Here is a 22963-nt window from a genome sequence, read left to right on the forward strand (position 1 = left end):
TTAAAACTTCCATACCAGAGTTTATTGACAAAAAAACCAAAACATCTTAAAGAATGACATTTATACACTAAAAACTCGTTCGGTAAAATATATCCAAGCAAGTGAAGCCTATTTAAATTAAATAAACATTTAAAAAAAAATATAATGTTTTTAATATTCATTAAAAATCCGTCACTTCATAAAGACCAAACTATTATATTCGAATAAGGATGAATTAATTTAATTTGTTCTAAAATCATTATTTTATTCAATCGTGAACGATATCATTTAACGCTACCTTAGATTATTAGCAATGCCCAGGCACTAGGAATTAATCCATTAATCGTCAGATCTCCGGGAACAAGTTCACTTTCATCGATACATCGCAATGATGAATTCGCATTATTCCCATTAAAACACTTGCTGTAATTCCTATAGGTCCGTACATATTATCTACTCATCCTTGAATAGGTTCTCGATACGTGGATATCACTGGATATCAGGAATATTAAATTGATTAACATACACCATTTATTGTTTTATTTTATAATTTATTACATATATTACATTACTACCAATTAATTCCAGGACAAAATATTCCAATCGGTATAGAGTCAGCATGCTTTTTTACCACATTCTCAGCAAGTGATTTCGTATACACATAACAATTTGGCCATCTTCCAAGTAAAGTAAAATAAAAAAATTGTACGAGTGTATTATCAATCAACGTGCACCACCTATTTCTTTAATATCTTCGTTATAAAAAAATATGAAACGTACTGCGGTGTAATATCGTTAAGTAATTTGTCAGCATCTATCGGTGGATCATAAATCTTTTCCTCGATTTGATTGTAAAGGCAGTTGGCATAAGCCGTGGATACGTGGACGAAACTCTGACATATTAAAAATAACAAACATTTATTATAATCAGAGCTTTCATTAAAAGATCTTGATAGTTATCAGTAAGTATCTATAGGATAAAGATGATACCTTCAAATTCGGCATTTCTTTGGACAAATTTATCAAATCCCTTAGACTTTGGACGTTAATAGCTACCGCCGCTTTCATTGCTTCATTGAATCTCACGGTCGCGGCGACATTGAAAACAATTGATACTTCGCGTATGAGTGTAGCTCTATCAATTTTGGAAATACCGAGATTTGGCAAGCTACAATCTCCCTTGATCGCGACTATTCGTTTTCGGAAATTTGGTTCTACCTTCCTCAACTTGGAAAATAACTAGAAAACGCACAGAGTTGTAAATTTTGTCTACTTCGTTTAAATAAATGTCATAAAAAAATAAATAGCATTCGAAGACTTTGTACATGTTCAAAGTACACTAAACCAATAATTTATTTATTAATTTCTTGTTTCTTATATCTAGCAAGTATATACAAGGTATTCAATTTATCTCAAATAATTAAAACTTGAGAGACTGAAGAAAGCAAAAAAATTTTTGAAGAGATTTGTTTGATATGATCGGAAACATTAGATGATGCCAAATTTATTTATTGTAATTCGAACGATATGGAAAATTCTACTGTTAAGTTCATTTTTTTAATAGAAATATATATTCTTTTTTCACGGTGAAATGATTTTTTGAGACGAATTCGACGACTTTCTATATGAAGTCATTTATTATTATAAAATACTACAAATTACATTATAAATTCGTAAGATCTTAAATAGTAAGGAATACAAACATATATCACTAGTTCCTGACTGTTATACTCCATACAATTCAACATGAACATGATTTAAAAAAATGAATTTGACTTTGAAATTCTCCTAACGTTTAACACATTTAAAAAGAAATTGAAACATTATGTATCCCTTCACATTAAACAAATCCATAGAAAAACTTTCTTTTTTAAGTTCGACCTCTCATAAGATATTCTCATTTTTCAAAATAAATAAGACACGCTGTATACATTATTTAATAAATACAGAATCTCATAGATAAAGAATCAAAGAAAATATAGAAATAATAAACAACTAACCGAATCTTCCATAAATTCATCCAAGCGTTCAAGAACATTTTTCCCTTTTTTCGAACGTATCAAAATATAAATGCATCTGATGCCAGGACATCCTCTTAACAATTTCTCGATTAATAATTTTCCCATGAATCAAGTTCCGCCAGTTAAAAATACACTTTCATCGTCGTAAAACTTTTGAATAGGTGTAAGATTGTCGATTATTTCGACGGATGATTCTATAGTTGATGTTCCAACTGTTGAATCAAGGGCCACTTCTTGACCATACTCTTCTAACAGCGGTTTCATCATTTCTACTCTTCCAAATTGATCTATAAAAGTAAGCGCGAATTAGAAATTTTTTTAAATTCTATATCATAATTTTCTCTTTCGAACGAGTTTTTTTAATCTGCTTCTGAAAAGAAAACTGATAATTTTATAACCTTAACGTCAGAGTATATATGCTAACGCGACGAAGCTGAAATGTCTTCTGAAAAAATTATAAATTGTACTGTCGATTATTATTGACGCATTTTTTTATTCTAACGCATTTTATTCTAACTGCGTCTTTTCTTTTATCTTCATATTCATCTGACTATCACTTTCAATTATAAAATATATATTCATGGTAAGCACGTTTGTGTATATATACCTACATACTACTTTTCTGAGATGCGAACGTACAAAAAGTAATAATGCGAAATAAAGAATGTTAAATACGGTTGACAAAATATTCTCGAAAAAATCTACTTTTTAATTGATTATTACAATATATTTTCTTCTATAATCTGTTACGATTATGATCAAAGAAACAATTTTTCGTGGGAAGAATTTCATCTTTTTGGCTTGTCTTGAAATTATTCGAAAAAAATCAATTAACACAATGCGTTATGAGGGCAGTGAGGAGTCGATTGTGACATTGGTTCGTCGAAATTTATCCACAATAAGTATGTAGCCAATATAAAATACATATCTATATCTATAATAAATAGGTATCTTATTTTCAGCCTACCGTTTTGAGACATTGTTCGACAAAAAAAAAAAAACAACCGCTAAGGTTATGCATTCATTATCTTTTTTTTTTAAATCTTACGCCGAATTTTACGATAGTTTTCTCTCTATTCTTGATTTATCATTACACAATTCAATTAAGAAATATAACGTTTAGATAACAATCAGGGTTCGATAAATTCCAAATCGATGTAATTAAACAGTCGAACTGTCGATTTAATAGAGAAATAAAAAAAAAAAGCAATAGTGGCATATAATGGGAAAAAAGAAAAGTTTATGTAACTCATTTAATTGAGAAAACTATCTTTCTACAATAATGTCGTTTATATATTATAATATACAATATTGAATACATAATCTTGAATAGAACATAATATTGAATATTCGTTTCGAAAATGCGATTCTATGCTTGTTTTTTATACTGTATTCCCTGTCAAATGTTAAATATATAGTTTATATTTGTATTATATTTAATGCTACTTGCAAATTAATATAATAAAATTATATGATATAATATTTTATAATAATGTATAATTTCAGAAAAGAAATGTTCATAAAAGTATAATATGTTATGAAATAATATAATAAAAAAGATACGAAACATATAAACGAAGTATCGTGATTGTTTCTCTCACACTGACTATTATTTTCGCGTAATATCACGCATAATTGTAAATATAATCTTTAATAATTAAAATATTTTTCTTTTTTCATAAATACACAAATTTTACTCTCTTTCACACATATTTTCCAATTATGGATTGAAATGGCGTATGTGCTTAAAAAAAAATTATTAACGTAATTAATAACTTTATCACTAATGTACTTTCCTTCCGCACTCACTATAAGAGTATATATTCAAACAGAGTTCACTTTCACACTAAACTATAAAATCAGATAGAAGCAGCTTAATATTATTCCCCTTTACTATTTATTCAGCATATCCAACACGATCTGAAGGTGTAACAATTCTAAAGGTCAAAACTTCATTTTTAAGTTTTTGCTCGAATTATTGAAATCTAAAATAACTGTAAACAAAAAATGCAAATCAATTTATCATGATGAAAATGATAAGGAATATTCGAAATCAAAACTCGCCAATAATAACCTCAATATACTTATGTATTTATTGACCTGACGCATAATTATTGCATTATTAATTTCATGCTAATTTTCATTGCTTTCCAATAAATATCGAAGAACAAATTATCTAACAGTAATATATTGTTTTCAAAAAATATTTGCTTTTATGTGATTTACGATTTAAATTTATGCAGGAAATATTTTTATATAAGTACATAAAAATATTTAATTACTTTATACAAGTTTTTAAAATTATAGCGGGATATCTTTTTATCAGTAATAAATAAGTTAATTAATAAGAAAAAAAATATCCGACCAAATTTTTATGAATAAAAATATCCAAATAATTATAATTTCTGGCTTCCTTCCGTGCCATCCGAAAAGAAGGCTAAAGTTATAATTTTTCATAAAATTTACATTTTAGAATCCCTTAAATATGAGAACTCATTGATCCGCATTTTGACAAGAACGTGAATTAAAATTATTCTTTCCTCTTCATCTTCATTGACAATCTTGTTTCTTTTACGAAAAATCTGAACATTACGATAAGACGTGAAATCATGTAATTATAAAGAAGATACAGGCAATAACGAATTTCAATATTTGATGCTTCCATTAAAGCATTGAAAATTCGAAAAATAAATATTATTAGAAAGCGATAGTGAACGTAAAATGCAAGAAAGAAGATATCTCTGTTGTTTTACACAAACATGTAGATGCATTTCAATGAAATTCTTTAAGAGTTTGAAAATAAATATCCTTCAAAAATAAAGTCCTTCATAAAAGGAAAAAGAAGTATTTACGATCTTTGGATGCTAATTTATGCGATATATCAACCACTAATGACTAGCGGTTTGAACATCAGAACTCCGGACATTAAGTTCACTTTTACCAATCCATCCTGATGATTAGTTTCTATTAATCCCATTCCAGCACCTGCTGTAATTCCTATTGGCCCGTATATATTATAAATCCATCCTTAAATAGATTCTTAATATATGAATGTTATTAAGAATATTATATTAATTTTTTCGCTATCATGGGTGACTATAGTTAATCACTATAAAATTTTCCTAATACATTATGATCGACTAAAGTGGTTTACGTTCAAAATCCTTCATATATACCAGAGACGACTAAAGTCACGAATAATTAAGTTCACGAAAATCAGTGAAAAAAATCAAATCAAGTAAAAGAAATTTAGATAGCCTATATATATATATATATTATATATACTATATATATATATATATATATATATATAATTTTATAATATATATAATTATATAATACTAAATGGTAATAACTATATATATATATATAAAGTATACTTTCTTCAGGTAGATTTGCCGCGCTTCTCATAGCCCGCCCTTGCATTGTCTTCTGTTATTTACAAATTCTTTTGTTACCTACAAATCGAGCCGTTAAGATTTGGAAGAAAAACGTGCAGTAAGAAATAGAACTTAGAAGAGAGAAGTAGTATAAGAGTTTACAAAGAAATTTATAAAAGATAATATATTAAATAAAATTTAAGTAGTGTGAATAATAAACGTAAATTATCGTTTCTTTGTTCACAGGTAAGACTGTAAATAACAAATAAGTATTATTTAACAAATAAAGATTTATTCCTTTGTTCACAGAGAAACATATTTTCGTTTATCACCTCACATAATCAATTCGAGATATTATAAAACGACAATTTTTGGTTTATAATCGAAAAAAACTACAATTCGCATTTAAATGTGTGGCATCACCGAGCGACAGAAAGACAAACGTGATTGCCATAACCTCTATCACAACTGAGGACAATGAAAAATATATGTTGCCAGAAAATGAAAAATTTGCAAGTAACCACAGCGAACTAATAAAAACAGAAAGTTATAAGAGAATAAAAAAAAGCTTCAATCAAAGAGGCCAAGAAAAAAAATATGGATTAAATGCACACAGGAAATGGACAGTACGTATTTGGATGAAAATGGCAATTTAATGTTTAATGATCTATACCTAGAAGAAATAGTAGAAACAAACATAGTAGAACCCGTACAGAAGAAAGAATAGATTAAAAGTAATACCAAATAGATTTAAAGTGTATATCGGAAAAATTCATGATTGAAAAATTTGGATGTAAACACTCAAATGTAGAACAATGGTTGGAGATATTTGAAAAAGATTGTCAAAGAATCGAAATTAAAGAAGATAAAACAAAAATTGAAATTCTAAGATTATTCCTTGACAGGGCATGTTTAGACTGGCACTCAGCAACACTAACAGCGTTGACAATAGAGGCTGGTTGGAACGAATGGAAACAGAGATTCTTGAAATCATTTGCTGATAGGGGATGGAATACAAGTATATACGCTATATCTTACAGATATAAATAAGGTTCACTAATGCAATACGCTATGAGAAAAAAAACCTACTATATATACCAGAATTCATAAGAGATAAAATAGACAGCGAAAATTGTCAAAACTCAACAGAACTATTACAGGAGATAAAGCAATGTGAAAATCTAGTAAGTAAGAACAATTTAAAAAAAAAGAAAGAGGAAAGACAAGATAATAAGAAGAAATTTGAAGAAAAGAAACCATGTAAGAATTGTGAAAAACTAAACAAAGGCATTAGATATCATTCAGAGGACTCCTGTTGGTTTAAAAAGGAAAATAGAAAGGAAACCAGAATAAATTGAAGCAATTCAATGATAGAAGTGGACCTATGTAAGGAATAAAAAACCACACTTTTTGATCAAAGTGAAGTTAATATTAGAAGAGAAGTTAGAGGTAAACGGAACATATGACCCAGGTTCCCAAATCTCTCTAATAAATTCGAGACTAGTCAAAATCAAAAAAAAAGAGACAGAAGATAAAAATAAAATATTTTTAAAGATGGTCAATGGTGTGACACAAACAAAAGGTTTAGTAACCATTAAAGTAAAAATTTTCGGTAAAGAGGAATACGTTGATGTATTTATTGTAGAAAGAAATAACTTGGATGATTTCATTATTGGGTTAGATATGGTAAAGAAATTCAAACTAATTCAGGATGAAAACTTACAGATATCTCAAAAGAAAGAAACACAAACAAAACAAAAATATAAATACATTGGATAGAAATGAAGAAATAAAAGAAGTTAAAGTAAATTTTAACAAACATGTGAATGAAAACAAATTTAGATTGGATCTGAATCAGACCCTAGTAAACAAAATAAGATGCAGGATAAATGAGAAAGAAAAAAAAGAGCTTGGACAACGATCGCTAAAGAATGTTTGGATAAATATAATGAAACAGAACATACAGTAACCGGCTTTACGCCTAAGTATTTGTTAGATGGCACAAACACTAGCATTTTACCCGAAGAAATAAAAAGAAGAAACAGTAAAGAAAATTGGATAAGAGATAAAGAACTAGCTCTAGAAAGAACAAAAAAATCACACAAATATAATAAAAAGATATTTAATAGGTTGAATAGAATAGGTTGAATAGAAATAAATTAGACGAATTGAGAATTGGTCCTTTCCAAATAGTAAAAAAAATATCAGAATCAATATACAAAATAAAAACAGGAAAACGAAAACAAGAAACTGGATTCTTCCACATAACAAAATTACTTCCAATATCAGAAGATGGAGACGAGGACTAAAAATTGTAGGAATTTTATCCTAGGGGGGGGGGAGATTTAAAGAAAGTATATTTTCTTCAGGTAGATTTTGCCACGGTTCTCATGGCCCGCCCTTCCATTGTCTTTTGTTATCTACAAATTCTTTTGTTATCTACAAATCGAGCCGTTAAGATTCGGAAGAGAAGCGGGCAGTAAGAAATAGAACTTAGACGAGAGAAGGAGCACGAGAGTGTATAAAGAAATTCATAAAAGATAATATATTAAATAAAATTTAAGTAGTGTGAATAATAAACGTAAATTGGCGTTTCTTTGTTCACAGGTAAGTAAGACTATAAATAACAAATAAGTATTAATTAACAAATAAAGATTTATTCCTTTGTTCACAGAGAAACATATTTTCGTTTATAACCACACATAATCAATTCGATGTATATATATATAATACATTATTATACAAACAATAACCTGTGTGTGCTGATCGCTTCTTTTGGAACACATGTGTTTTCCAGGATATATGTTTTCCACGAAATATATTCGAATATGAGGAAAAAAAGCAAGAGTGTCGAAGAAGATCAAAAATTGATCAGTGAAACGTGGTAGGAGAAAATGGTTAAATACTTTTGATCGTTTTTATATTTCAGTGCAAAAGTGAGCATCGTTCAATTAACATCTACTACTGTCCTAAGGAATAGAAAAAATCTCTACTACGAATGATCATAACTTTACTGTAAGCCCGTTTATTTTAATTCTGCAATATGGAAAATAATTCTGAAAGTAAGTAAATTTTATAGAAGTATACACTTAAAAAGAATCAGAATCATAAGGTGTGTTATAAAAATTAAGTAACATTTTTTACGAAAATTCAAATAAATAATTACGTAAAAATTTTAAGAAGCATAAAAAGGTTTGTGAGTTACATGAAATTACGGAAAAATAAGAAATTAAGGTATTCGGTTAATATTACAATTCAACAAAATATAGAAGAATTAGTTAGCAACTACCATAATTAATACGATAAATAGAACGCGAAAATTTTTTTTTTAATTTTCGAAATATTCCTTAGTGTAAACTCGGAATGTGATCAGCTTTGATTATTCTTTTGTTAATGGACCGATCAAAAATATTTTTATTTGACATAAACATTGTTGAGACGAAATATGTAATGTAATTATCTACAGTAAATTTCCTGACACTCTTTTTTGTCGGTTTTTATATAGTCCCCTTTAGTTTTACATAGACCAATATTTAACTTTTATTGCACTTATCTTTTAACAAATATTGAAAAGATTTCTCTAAGAACCGTAATAAATATTTTTTTCCTGTCTGAACGAAGTGAAGATTAAAAAATTTGTCTAGTAGAAAGAATTTCGTATCATTTTATTAACGAGGAATATCACACGTTGTTCTGTTTGCGTAGTACCCGAAAAATTATAGGTAGACTAGTACAGAAAAATGATCGCATTCGAAGACTCAATTAATTTTTCTTCTATAACTTGTTCTATGATGTTAACTAATTACATATTATTCTGAGATAGGTTGAACGATACATTTGCAAGTGAAAAGTTTTTCATACTTTTTTATACGAGGTCATTTCATTCTTATAGTAGACAAAAACCAATATGAAACAATTATTATTACGTGTTTATTAATATTATTACATACGTACATGTTTCTTTCTTACTTCTTTGTTATTTATCCCTTTCCAATTCAGGACACCAATTATCGATCATTTTCTATTATAACGAGATTGTCTATTTTAAATTATAAATATCTATTAGGACGAGTAATAGATGCCATGAATGCCTTTTAATGATAATCAAACGTTCGATTATAATATTTTCAACGGACACTTGAACTTACTTGCATTATCGTTTAAACGATTAATATAAATAAATACGATAGAGAAACAGAAAAGATTTCTACATTTACGTTTATGTTTATGTTTTCAGATCAATTTAGAAAAGCAAATATGATAGACGTACTGCCAGAAAGAGGTGAACAAGAAAGAGCCCTACCAGAAAGTTCTTTGAGAAATGCTACGGAAACTAAATATGCTCCTGTATATATTCAACCCATCGAGGATAATGACGAACTTACACCCATTCAAAAATTTTACAGTGGTCAAAGTATTTTTATAACTGGTGGAACAGGATTCGTAGGAAAGTTATTGATCGAGAAATTGTTAAGAGAATGTCCCGGTATCACTTGCATTTATCTTTTGATACGTACAAAAAAAGGAAAAAGTGTGCATCAACGCATGAAAGACCTAATTGAAAATTCTGTGAGTTATTATATCTATTACAGGGATTAGTAAATTATTATTTCACCTTTGACCCAACTTTGAAATTATCTCTTTTTATTAAATAATATAATAGATATATAAAATAAAGAAAATTGAGAGACAAAGTAGTGGTCTATCATAACCAGTGGAAAAAATCGCAAAAAGTCGTTTTCCTGTTATTTATCATAACGAACGTGAGAGAGAAAATATTTACAACTCTATCAATTTTCCAGTTATTTTCCACTTTGAGAGAGAAACAACCAACATTCCAGAATCGTATAGTCCCAATCAAGGGCGATTGTACCTTGCAGAATCTCGATATCTCAATGGCCGATAGAGCTACGCGAGGTCTCAATTATTTTTCATGTCGCCGCAACCGTTAAGTTCAACGAGAGAATAAAATTGGCGACAGAAATCAACGTTCGAATTGTAAAGGATATAATAAATTTGTCGAAAGAAATGTCAAAACTGAAGGTGCCACCTTTGTCCTCTGTATACCTATTAATAACAATTAGAGTCTTTCAAAATCTGCCTTTAACAAATCTTTGTTATCCTTAACATTTCAGAGTGCTGTGCAGGTATCAGCGATTTATTCCAATTGTTTTCATATTACACTTGAGGAGAAATTTTATGATCCACCGATATATCCCGATAAGTTGATAAATTTGGTGAACAATATAAATGAAAAATTGCTCGACGATATTACCCCACAGTATGTTTATATCTCGGAGTATCGATTGCTTAGTTTATAATATATTTAGTTATAAAAAATATAAAATAAATAGATAGTGCATTTAATTACACTCAGACAATTGCTTGATTGTAGATTACTCGGAATATGGCCAAATACTTATGTTTATAAGAAAACAGCCGCAGAGAATTTTATAAAAAAGCATGCTGACTCTATACCGATTGGAATATTTTGTCCAGGAATTGGTTGGTAGTAATATAATCCTTACAGAATAAAACAATAAATGGTGTATGATAATCAATTTAATATTCCTAGTAATATCCACTTATCGAGAACCTATTCAAGGATGGATCGACAACGTGTACGGATCATAAAAAATGTTTTTATGGGATTAATGCGAATTCACTACTGTGGTAAATCGAAAAATGCGGACATCGTACCTGGTGATTTGACCGCCAATGGAGTAATCGCTAGCGCATGGGAAATTGCAAATAATCGGAAGTAACGACAAATACTTCAAACAATATTTTTAGGTTCAAATTAAATAATGACATTAGATAATATTGAATTAATTAGTCTGTATGAATACATAATCTTTTTAGATCCAATGAAGATATTTCCATTTACAATTACGTATCAAAGGATAATCCATTGACTTACGGCAGATTTATAGAAATGATAGTTTCGTATGGAGAATTGATATCATCTGAAAAGGCAATTTGGTGCCCCACCTTTAAAATAACAAAATATCGGTCGATTTATGTTTTCTACATATATTTTGTACATTTACTACCAGCTCTTATAATTGATACACTCTATTTGTGCAGAGGTAAAAACCTAAGGTAAATTTCTCTTATCTTATTTTCTAAAGGGAGCATATTAGAACGATAAAGAAACGAAAAATTTCATCTAGCGATGATCCTTTTCGTTCAAGGTTACTCAGAATGTATAATAAAATTCACGAAATGTCAGATCTACTTAATTATTTTTGTATAAACGAAAAAAAATTTACGAATGAAAGATGGAACGAATTGTTGAGGAAGTTGACGCCGGAAGATCGTGAATTATTCTTTTGTGGTATGAAGGTTCTCGTTTGGAATATTTATTTTGAAACATACTTCTCAGGTATAAGAAAATATATCTTAAAGGATCCTATTGAGACACTTCCACAAGCTCGTATAAAATGGCGAAGGTATCTCTCTTATTGCATTTTTACTTCATTTTCCCTCTGTTATTGATAATCACTTTCAAATAATATTGATTTTTCAAATTTTCAAGGTTTTATTTGATGCATCAAGCATTGGAATTTCTTATCGCCTGTGTTCTATTTATCATCACATGTGCTGTGATTTCCTGGCTGCTTGTAACGTTTGTATCTCCGTAAAAGAAGCAAAGATAAGCAAAAGAATGAAGAATAAAAATAATCATAATTTAGACTATCGCCTATGTACGAATCAATAATTTCTTGAATAAAATATATCAAAGTTAAACGGTTTTTATTCGTGAAATCAAGGACAAATATTTGGGTTAGAACAAGTTTCATTCCTAAACTTCACTGAAATCATGTATCACTTTTTCTGCATTTTCTCTTTCTTACTAAAAATTAAAGTAAAATGAATAAGACAATAATTCAAAATCCGTTCGATAAGTACATATTTCGGAATCATAACTGGTGAGATTTGTTCTTGAAATACATATTAATGTCGTATCATTTTTATTGGTAAATTTATTATTTTGGATTTTTTTGTGAAGTGCATTTATTATACTGATCCCAAATCCCATAAATTTAACCAAAACGTCGAAAATTAATTTCTAAATATAAAGTTTCTGATCGTTGAGTTGCGTATCATTATCGAGCTTAGTATATCGTTCAGCGATTCTATTTTTAAACATGGCTGATACCATAGTGTCGATAAATAAGGAAGCAATATTTCGAGATAACTTATGGTTTGATAGTCCAGTAAAAACTACAAACGCGAACGCCGCCAAAATAAGCTTACACATTACTACCGCAAGGTGTCGCCTAAGTTATTCTTTGATTCTTCCACTCTTCTACTAACCAAAATAAAAGTTTTTTAACTAAGATGTACGTTCAACTTAATATAAGTTCTGGTTGTAAAAAAATCCATTGTTACCAATTAATTAGTAAAGTTGATGACGTAAAATATTATTAAAATTAAAATCATTGAATGCAGTTTTGAAATATTATATTAAAATGAAGAACAGATCAACACGTCATAAATGGAAAGATACATTTTAGGTTATATTATATTATTAATAATGTAATAATTTTTGAGAAAATTAAACGTTATTTAATAATATACCCTAATGTTATAATTTAAATCGTTCTTTTGAAAAAGTACATGACACAAGTATTTTCTTTGTGTAGCTTGCAAAAGGGAAGAAAACGACGAGGAAGTGGAAATGTATTTTTATGAAGCGACACAAAAATGGAATCTCATGAAATTAACATATGACTATTGCAGTTCTAAAATATAAATGAGAAAAATTATTATACTTTCGTAATCGCTCGATAAGGAACAATTAATCATCGAACGTTCCTAAAATATATATAGTTAAAAATTAAAGAAGAGTAAGTATTACAATTTCTTTTTAGAAAAAATTGCAAGATAATAAACATTAACTTACTCGCATTTAAAAGTTAATGTCTGAAGATTTAATAGACTATATCGATATTATTTCTTTCTAAAACAGACATTATAACCTTATTCCAATAAAAAAATTAATTCTTAAATCAAAATTTTATTTATACCAATTAAAAAGAAATATTCAATTTCAGCTACAAATTATCCAGGAAAACTCGGAATTATCAGCAAATGAAAATAAGCTTATCTCTAAAAACAATGAAAAAGAAAACGAAGATGGTAATGACGATAATGAAAACGTGATGATAAAAATAATACTTTAGTTGAGCAAGACAAAGAAGAAAGAATGGAATGGTATGAAATTAAATAATGAAAATATTGTATATATTTAGAAGATAAAGATGAAACGACAGATGCACATTTGTTTGACATACGAAGACATATTGAATTTTCGTATATTTATTCATATATTATTTTCATAATCTAGACCAAACTATAATTCGATAGATATGCAACATTGGAGAATTATGGTTATGCTAATCTGATTGCTACTTTCAAGATTTTAACTTGGATTGTAATCGAGCGATTACAAATTAGCGATTAAAAATTTTCATTCATAAAATTCATAAAATTAGTAAATATATTTTTCAAAAATTTAATTTTCTTCGCATGGATTTCGAAATAAGTTAAAAGTCATATTGTTTACTCAGATAACGATTATTGATTATATAAAAAGAGTAATACTTTACCTCTTACTTCACTGATGAAATGATAAAGAAAAACTGTAGCTATAGAAATAATTGAGGCACTTAATTTGTTCTCAGTGGTATCATTCCATTTAATATTAATTAGGATCTCTATTCTAAGTATACAAATTTATTATGTTCAGAGAAATACAATATTCAAATGGGCCACTGATATAATGGGTACTATATAAATGCGAAGATTAAATAAAATACTTTTTAATGTAAAGTCTCTTCTGATACAAGAAACGTCCACGATTATAGAATCATCTACTTTTGAAAAAATTGACAAAGGAGGTAACTTCTGTGACAAAGAAATAAATGCGTAAGGAAGAAAATACCAAATTCTATAGTAAAAGACAACAAAACTACAACAAGAGATATATAAGCTGCATGTAAAGTGTCGTAATTAGTTCTACAAAGTATGTCATCCATATATATGGTTCTTTTTATTTGTAATACGATTACCAACATTTATATTTCCTTATACATTTAATAAATTTATAATTGTAGTTTGTGGGAGAATTGAAATTAGCAATAGAGGAAGAAACCTAAAATTATGCAATAAAGGAAGAAAGTAAAAAAGAAGAAAAACGTAAGTAGTGAAATGTCTATAAGAAAGAGAGTGTCAAACGAAAGATCGACTTTGAAATTCTCTAATTATGCGTTTTATATATATATACATATATTATTACTTTTTAATTTAATGATATAGCACTGTCGGTATTAAAAGTAATAATATCACTCATTAAAAGACTTTAAAAAATTAATATACTTAAAACTATTAAATACAATTTTATATAATAATATTTCTGTTGTAGGCTTAGTAAACATCTTCAGTTATATGCACCTGCACCTCTGCTGACACGCTTTTCCAAATTACAGTAAATACATGGTACTGATGTGATATTGCCGCATCGTGATATATCTCACACTTTTCCTCTGTGTTTCTACCATGCAATTGCTTCTTTTAAAGGAATAGTGTTTTATCGCTAAGGAAGAAGAAGAAGGAAAAAGCAGTCAGTTTTAATTCAGTAGTCAAAAATCTTAATTAGAGAATGTCTGAAATTAATCTTTCCAATCGGTTCATAACCCTGTAAATCTATTAATATATACATATTTGTGTCATATTTAATCAATTTTTACTCCTTAAATTATATTAATTTCTAACGATTGATCTATATTATTTCTTATAAATATGTAAGAAGAGAAATAAACTATGAGAATGTTTGGATTGTCAGAAAACAAGTGTAAATAATTTTTTATTTCAGACCTACAGGTAATTTCTTAATAAACGTAATTAACATAAACTTCAATCTAATCGTTTCATAGTATTGCAATTCATTCACAAAAAAAATATAAATTTATAACAAATAATATTGAATAACTGGAATAATAAAAATACATATATCATAAAATTCATTCATTTATAAAAATAACAAGCTGCAATAATATATTTACATCAAGGTAAGAAAATTAAAAAAGGAAAAAAAAAGTTGTATCGCCGTTCGATTGAAAAAAATCTCACTTTTGCAATGACTAAACTCAGTTTCCTTTCTTTTTGTAAATTTTTAATTGGAATGTTAGCAAACTGTAGAAAAATTCTAATAAAATCAATGTTGAATCATCTATGGAGCGTTTGATTTTTTTCGATTTAAATTTCGTCGATCTTTTATTTTAGTGATTTTAATAGTAGCTAGTAACTCTGACAGATTAAGAATTGAAATATTTTTTTTAGTATCAATCTAAAATCTATAATTTCAGTTGCTCTCGATAAGTATTAGATCACCAAAAAGTCTACTAGTTTAAAAATAGGCGTAAATTTTCAGAATTCTGATTGCATCTTTAACAGCATGGAAAATAAGTAGAAAGCGGACATTGTTAAATTTATAAATTTTTCCGTACGTATATGCATCTTTTTTTCCGTATTACATGATTTTTAAACTCATGATTATTCATTTTCCATTTCTAATTTATAAAAATAAATTACAAGTGAAAACTTATACGCAGTTTCTATTGTGTCTTAAAGGTAATTATAAACATCGACGTGTTTCTAAATCAATTCTCTCGCCAGCGAATGAGGGTTGTATCCTAACGCATTAAAAATCAGGACATTTTTCATTAAATATTTTCATCCTGTGAAATTATTCCATATTATGTTTAGATTATAAGTAATGGGAGATACAGAAAATCGCCGTCTTATAAATGGAGAACAATTACGGTAGTATCAATGAGAAAAAAGAAAGTGTAATTCAAGAAATCTGATACAGTGCCTGAAATAACTTTAATGCACGTATCCAATAATAAACGCTGAGGAAAACAGTATATATTTATTTGGCTTATGATAAGAAAATTAATAAATATTATCATACTCAATTGCTTAAATATTTTTGTTTTCAAATATGCCTACGTTCTTTTACATAATCAAAGTCTGATTTATTTATTCATAAAAAATGCATTTCTATTAGGCAGTTTTTATGATTCGAGTTCGATAGCTTAATCTTATGTCATGATTGTGAGCAAAAAATTGGATACGCAATGACGCAACTTTTATTTGGAGATTTTGTAGAGAATCATAAATGTAAAAATAAATATTTTATCGAATAGCATGTAAATGAACATTACAATTAAAATATTAAACTTCTATTGATAATTTGTTCGTTCAATTTCGTTTAATTTGATTTAATTTTGTTATAAAACATATACAAAATTTGTAATTATTATTTGATACAACGTAAAATTATTATATAAAACAAATCTGTAAATAGGTTATTTAGTTTTACGTGAGTTAATACCGTAAATTCATTATATTCATTTTCAAGAAATATATTTAATCAGTTTAAGTAATTCTTTCTAAATTTAATATTTCCAGTAATATTTTGTTCTCAATTATATTTGATACTTCTTGTTTAAATTTTAAACAAAAAATTATTGTAAAAATTATATCAAGAAACAATATTTCCAATATTCATACATATTGAAATAACAGAACATTGAGGTATTCAAGTATAGTCTTTTGGAAATTAGACGTAGTATCCAACTATTCGTCTCGCTTTACACATTTAGGCATGAATGTTTTAATATACGAGAAGCTGTGTATCCGACTTTGGAACACTTTTCCTAAACCATTCTTTTGATTATTCTTCGTAAATTTGAAAATTTATTTCACTGAAATTTTTTACAACACTTCCATCAAGGCGAATTATTAGATAACTAAATAGAGAATATGTGTTCAATATTAATTTTAATGTTACCATTAACAAAAAGATAGACAGAAAAAAACCCATTGAAGATTTCAAAATTGAAACTTGACAAATTTCATATGATCTAATACGTTGAGCACGATATATACCCGATGAATAAATGGAGTTTTAATGCGAGAATACAAAAAAGAAACAATTATCATAGTTTAATATGCAAAACAAATACGGATCTATTTCGCGTATATTATTTTTTTATTTATCATTACGTCATTATATTTTCATTCTACCTTGTTTTATTATTACCATATGTTAGTCTGAACGATCATATATACTTAACTGAAAAGAAATGCAACCAGATATTGGATAAATTTTTTTTACAACGTTTTGTCGATGAGGTTATTCAATGCAAATGAAATGATACCAATAAAAACACTAGCGTACAAATAATAGGAAAGATTTATAAACGCTGAACCGTTATGTTTACATTCTAGGCAAAAATTATCTTTCTACAATGTATATATATATATATATATATATATATATATATATATATATATGTATGGATATATGTACATACACACTAATTAGAAGTTTAACATTTACCAATTTAAATAATATTGATAAAAAGTCGACTTAAGTAATTGAATAAAATTGTCTCAAAAATATTTACCATAAATAGTATACATTAATTATTGTAATATTCCTAGAGATATTCATGTTTCAAATACTTATTAAAGATTGATAACAAAAATATGAACATATGAACAGGAAGGAATTACATTTGCTACTCTAAAAAAATAATAATCATGATTTCCTCTATCTACGAATCAATGTTTTCTCTTATTCAAGGTATCTAAATCGAAACATGGTATGAAAGAGGAATTAAAATACGATTCTGGAGAACTTTATTCGTAAAATCTCTGACAAATATGGATATATTGTTTGTTATTTATTAAGTTACTTATTAGATATAGAAAATATACTTATATTACCATTACTGTTTTTGTTATTGAGTACGAATGATTCGTTGCAAGTTTAAGTTCATAAACCTTAAAAATGTATACTTTTCGAAGCAAATTTATAGCTATTATATGATTTGTTCTTCGATATATATTGCAAAGCAATTTGAAAGGAATGATACAATAATTCACCGTTGTAACGACACACATACATTGAAGTCATAAACAACTAGTTTCGCAGATAAAGTACTTATCATAAGTTCCGTATCTTTTTTCTGATAAATTCGTCTTACATTTATCTGTTATGTGGGTTATTCGGAAAGTAATTTCGTTTTTTCCCGACAAAGGATTTAATTGTATTTTTTTTGCACTCTACTTAAGCCGTATAATCATTAAAAATCAGAAAGCTGATATGGCAAGGTTTGTGTGTGAAAAAGTCCAATTGATTCTACGCAGTAGTTTTTGGTTGGTGCCCTTTTAAATATGGAGAGCAATAAGCAGCATTTTCGTCATATTTTACTTTTTTACTATAGAAAAGGTAAAAATACTGTTCGAGATAAAAAGAAATTAACCAATGTGTATGGAGATGTGTCGACAGTACGCCAGTGCCAGAGCAGGTTTGCAAAATTTCGATCCGTCAATTTTGATGTCGAAGGTGCACTACGTTCTGGAAGGCCGGTTATAGCTGATAAAGACACGATAAAGGCATTAGTTGATGCAAATCGGCGAATAACAACACGTGAAATTGGTAAGAGATTAAATTTATTAAATTCAACTGTTTATGATCACTTGAAAGGCCTGAGTTTAACCTCGAAGCTCGATATAGTGGTTCCCCATGTTCTCACGGAGAGAAATTTGTGTCGTCGCTTTGATGTCTGTGATTCGCTTCTAACACGTCACGAAAATAATTGCAATTTTTGAAGCGCATCATTACCGGGAACGAAAAATGGGTTGTATATAAGAATGTCAAACGCAAGAGATCATGGAGCAAAAAAGATGAACCGGGTCAAAGCATTTCCAAAGCCAATATCCATTAAAAAAAAGGTGATGCTGTCTGTTTGGTGGGATTTTAAAGGAATCATCTTTTTTGTGATTTTAACGGATAACACAACAATTAATTCGGAAGTCTACTGTCATCAGCTGGACAAACTGAATGATGCACTTCAACAGAAAAGGTTAGAATTAATCAAAAGAAAAGTTGTAGTGTTTCACCAAGATAATGTGAGACCTCATACAAGTTTGGTCACTCACCAAAACCTTTTACAGCTTGAATGGGGTACAATGCCACATCCACCATATTCTCCAGATCTGGTACCTTCGGATTATTATTTGTCCCGATCACTGCAAAATTTTTTAGACGATAAAACCTTCACTTCGAATGAGGAAATCAATAATCACCTCGATCAGCTTTTTACCAGCAAAGACCAATAATGTTATGTGCGTGGAATCATACTATTATCAGAAAGATGGCAAAAGATATTGGATCAGAATGACCAATATATAATTTAATAAAATATTTGTTCATTATACGAAAATTGTCTTTTATTTTCACAAAAAAAAACGAAATTACTTTCCGAACAACCCATTAGTAGATAATACTATTAATATAACGTTGATAGTGTCATGTCTTCGTGCATTAGTCAACCAGAAACTATAAAGGACACCTAAAAGAAGAGAAACCCTTATAGGCACGAATACGTGTGCATATGGAGCGATATCATTTTTTCAATTGTTTCTCCTCTATCTTTCCCATAAGAATAATCATCGACAGCTAGCCATAGTTGAAATGTAATTTAGAACTATCTATAAGACACGTAGTAAAGAAATACGAGAAGACAAAGAAGGACAAAAAGTACGTGCAGGAATGCAGATGCGTCATACCTCTTTCACCCTTGACAGCGGAGCGCTCCCAAGAGCCACGCGTGCAGAGATAAAGCTGACCAAGGAAGTATTAGGTGTCCCAAAAGTTTCTCATTATCCGTCTATGTCATCGGTTTCAGTCGTCCCAAAGCTATTTTATAGTACGTTTCGTTTGCGCCACAGTCTCTTTTCAAACTTTCATCCACAGTGTTAAACATGGATAGAGAGAGGCGACATTTACGTCATCTTATGTTTCATTGTTTCAAAAAAGGTGATAGTATAAAGAATACTGTCGACGAGATTTGTATCATATACGGAGATGGTGCTATAATTATTACAACCGTTCAATTTTAATCTATTTGAAAGACGATTCCGCTTCGTCGCGTAACCTAACGTTTGGTTAAACAATTGTTAATTTCATCTCATTTTCAGGAATGAATGAAAAAAACAGTTTACAGTTACGCTTATGTTTACAAATCGATTTGGAAAAAGTAGAATTGATAGAAGCTCTTAGGAGGAGGTGGAACAATAGTAGTTGTTGGGGAAAGTACTTTGACAGGTGGTATGACGACGAAATATACGCCTGCAAAAATGCAATCATCCAAGGCAACTGTCTTTAGGCTTACCCCACATTCAAAAGTTCTACGACGGTCAAAGTATATTTTTAACCAGTAGAACAGGAATATTATAAATTGTTTTCCATGCACAAGTCTTGGAATTTGTGGGTTTCATGACCTAATGAATAATTTAAATCGTGAAATATTTTATTAACACATAATGGACCAATGCCGCCATATGAAAGGCCTTGTACTTTACTTACTGGATCCAATCCCGCGCATATGGTGGCAAGAACGGATTTATTATTTTTATTGCTGTGATTGTTGTTATATGTACTAGTAATGCGTTCAATATCGTGCCATGTCATTTTTGTGAATTATCTATGTTCCGTTATCTTTTATCTTCTCCTGAAATACTTCCGGACCGTTAAGGGTTAATTATTAAACTATAAAACAAAGAACAAGCAGAAAGTTTTTTTTTTATTGAATTTAACCTCTATATTGCAAACAAAGCACATAATTTCTTAATTGAAAACAAATAAATAGTATTGTTCATGAGTCCTGTTAAAAATTTTCATCCCTTCTGCTAATGATATCAGAAATATGTTATATAAAATATAAGATAGTCGACTGACCATCATGGCCATCTTATCTAGAGTTTCTCTATAATTAAATATTTAGTATTTTGTAGACATAAAAGAAAAAAAGAAATTGATAAATAATGTTTTGAACTAATATATAAAAGCTATGTATTAATTTCTTGAATTAATATGTAATTATAATATATACGTCCATGGTACAGAAAAGGTTTAGAATATCTTTGAATGAGTGCTTTCCAGTTATTTTCCAGATTGAGAGAGATATCTATATTTGTATTTATATTTATGTCACACGGACATTACCTAAATGAAACATAGGTCAATCTCTCTTCGCGCAGAATTCTCCACAACTGCATAATACGGATGAAAAAAATCGAGCAAAAGAAAAGTGAAAGAACCTTTCTCGTACGATGAAGAAGTAAAAAAGACTTACAAGTTTATCTATACGAACACGTTCGCAGATTGATCTGGAACAGTAGAAATGATGGAATTACTCTTAGAAGAGGATGGACAAGAAGTAGTCGTTACGGAAAACGACTTCGAGAGATTTTAATCTTTTCAAAAGATAGTTCAACTTCGTCTCGCTATTGTGACATCAACTTGATGTTTGTCTTGAATGGCTGTAGAGTAACCGAAGTGCCTGCAGCCTTTCAATTACACCAACCTAATCACACGCCTCTTTTTCGGTCAATCGTTTCGAAATCTTACACGGGAGCGAGGCTCTTTTTTCCTCTTTTTTCTTCACAATAGGGCAATCGAACTACGCCAGGAAAGATTTACTTTAACTTACTTATTCGATGAAACGATGATAGAGGCTCCGAATATCGTTCCTCGCGTCTATACTTCTTTCGTGTGTTCCTGACTCTGGTACTGATCCTTGAATTGGTTTTCTCTTGCTAACGATAGCTGAGGAATAATAGGGCTAAGCGATGCTTGGTATTCCGCACACTTTTCTTCTCTTTTACGAATTGATTTATTTAGTATAAAATCGGTGATGGAAATTTACAATAAATAATAATATAAGTCTTAATATAATATAAGTCTTAAGTATTGTAACTGCTAATTGTAAAGAACTGTGCTTAGCGACTGACTCCAACAAAATTATCTTAACGGCTAACTGTGATGAATTTATCTAGACGACTGTGGATGATGATGTCCTGACGATGAAGTGTTGACGATTAAGTTTTTTCTACTGCGTCCTCGCCTGCACATACCTCTCCTACACACACATACTTGCAAGAATCATTCTCGCGCATTTTACTATCGTCAATTTCCAAGCGATAAGCCATTTCGTTACACTGTTTCTGCATATATTAGGGTATCCCATAAGTTTGTTTCTTTTTTCTAATATGAAATGAATATACAATGTTTACTGTTTAAGTTATTATTTATTTTGTTATATAAGAACCCTTTTGCTCTATTACCTTTTTCCATCTCTCAGGAAGCCTCATTATGCCTTCTTTCCGAAATTGTTGTGTTTTGGACAAGAAATAATCCCGGTGGTGCACTTTTTCACTGACTGGATTTAAAATGCTTATCGCGAAGAGAATTTTTTGAGGACAGAAAGAAGTAATAATCAGATGGAGCGAAATTATTGAGAGTATGCAGATGCGGTAAAACATCCCAATCAAATTGTAAGAGCTTTTCTCTTACCGCTAATGCAATATGTGGTCTCACGTTGTCATAATGAAAAATAATGCCTCGTCGGTTCATTTATTATGGCTATTTCTTGTTATAGCACCTATCAATTGATTCAGTTGATCGTAGAATTTATTGTTTCACCTTGAGGAAGGAGC

At 29.1% G+C, this 22963-nt stretch overlaps 3 protein-coding genes, 1 long non-coding RNA gene and 1 pseudogene across 8 annotated transcripts in view; 4 read left to right on the forward strand and 1 right to left on the reverse strand.

Annotated features, from left to right (window-relative positions):
* The window catches only part of LOC118450130 (fatty acyl-CoA reductase wat-like), an 86207-nt gene that overhangs the window by 9233 nt on the left and 54011 nt on the right, over positions 1–22963 (forward strand). The gene's annotated exons all lie outside the window — the stretch shown is intronic.
* LOC118450119 (fatty acyl-CoA reductase wat-like) lies at positions 279–22134 on the reverse strand (annotated as a pseudogene).
* On the forward strand, positions 5807–10655 carry LOC146872071 (putative fatty acyl-CoA reductase CG5065). Of its 2 annotated transcripts, XM_085664425.1 has the most exons (5): positions 5807–7987; positions 8055–8442; positions 9618–9949; positions 10183–10423; positions 10516–10655. In XM_085664425.1, exons 2-4 carry the CDS (start codon positions 8424–8426, stop codon positions 10330–10332), a joined length of 501 nt encoding a protein of 166 aa, XP_085520551.1. In that variant the 5' UTR covers positions 5807–7987; positions 8055–8423; the 3' UTR covers positions 10333–10423; positions 10516–10655. The 2 variants fall into 2 exon arrangements, with proteins under 2 accessions (XP_085520551.1, XP_085520552.1); XM_085664426.1 differs by lacking the exons at positions 5807–7987; positions 8055–8442 and adding an exon at positions 8473–8614.
* On the forward strand, positions 10776–12131 carry LOC146872072 (fatty acyl-CoA reductase wat-like). Of its 2 annotated transcripts, none has more exons than XM_085664423.1 (5): positions 10776–10885; positions 10956–11141; positions 11243–11482; positions 11554–11832; positions 11919–12131. In XM_085664423.1, exons 2-5 carry the CDS (start codon positions 10987–10989, stop codon positions 12022–12024), a joined length of 780 nt encoding a protein of 259 aa, XP_085520549.1. In that variant the 5' UTR covers positions 10776–10885; positions 10956–10986; the 3' UTR covers positions 12025–12131. The 2 variants fall into 2 exon arrangements, with proteins under 2 accessions (XP_085520549.1, XP_085520550.1); XM_085664424.1 differs by having other exon boundaries at positions 11575–11832.
* LOC146872073 (uncharacterized) lies at positions 12696–15195 on the forward strand. Of its 3 annotated transcripts, none has more exons than XR_014983668.1 (6): positions 12696–12922; positions 13030–13233; positions 13441–13600; positions 14136–14411; positions 14503–14584; positions 14811–15195. It is a non-coding gene; the product is annotated as an uncharacterized LOC146872073 (long non-coding RNA). The 3 variants fall into 3 exon arrangements; XR_014983666.1 differs by having other exon boundaries at positions 12696–12900; positions 14811–15192; XR_014983667.1 differs by having other exon boundaries at positions 12696–12900; positions 14254–14411; positions 14811–15189.

This window comes from Vespa mandarinia, unplaced genomic scaffold, assembly GCF_050613455.1.
Source record: "Vespa mandarinia isolate Hongniang unplaced genomic scaffold, ASM5061345v1 scaffold_57, whole genome shotgun sequence".
NCBI lineage: Eukaryota > Metazoa > Arthropoda > Insecta > Hymenoptera > Vespidae > Vespa > Vespa mandarinia.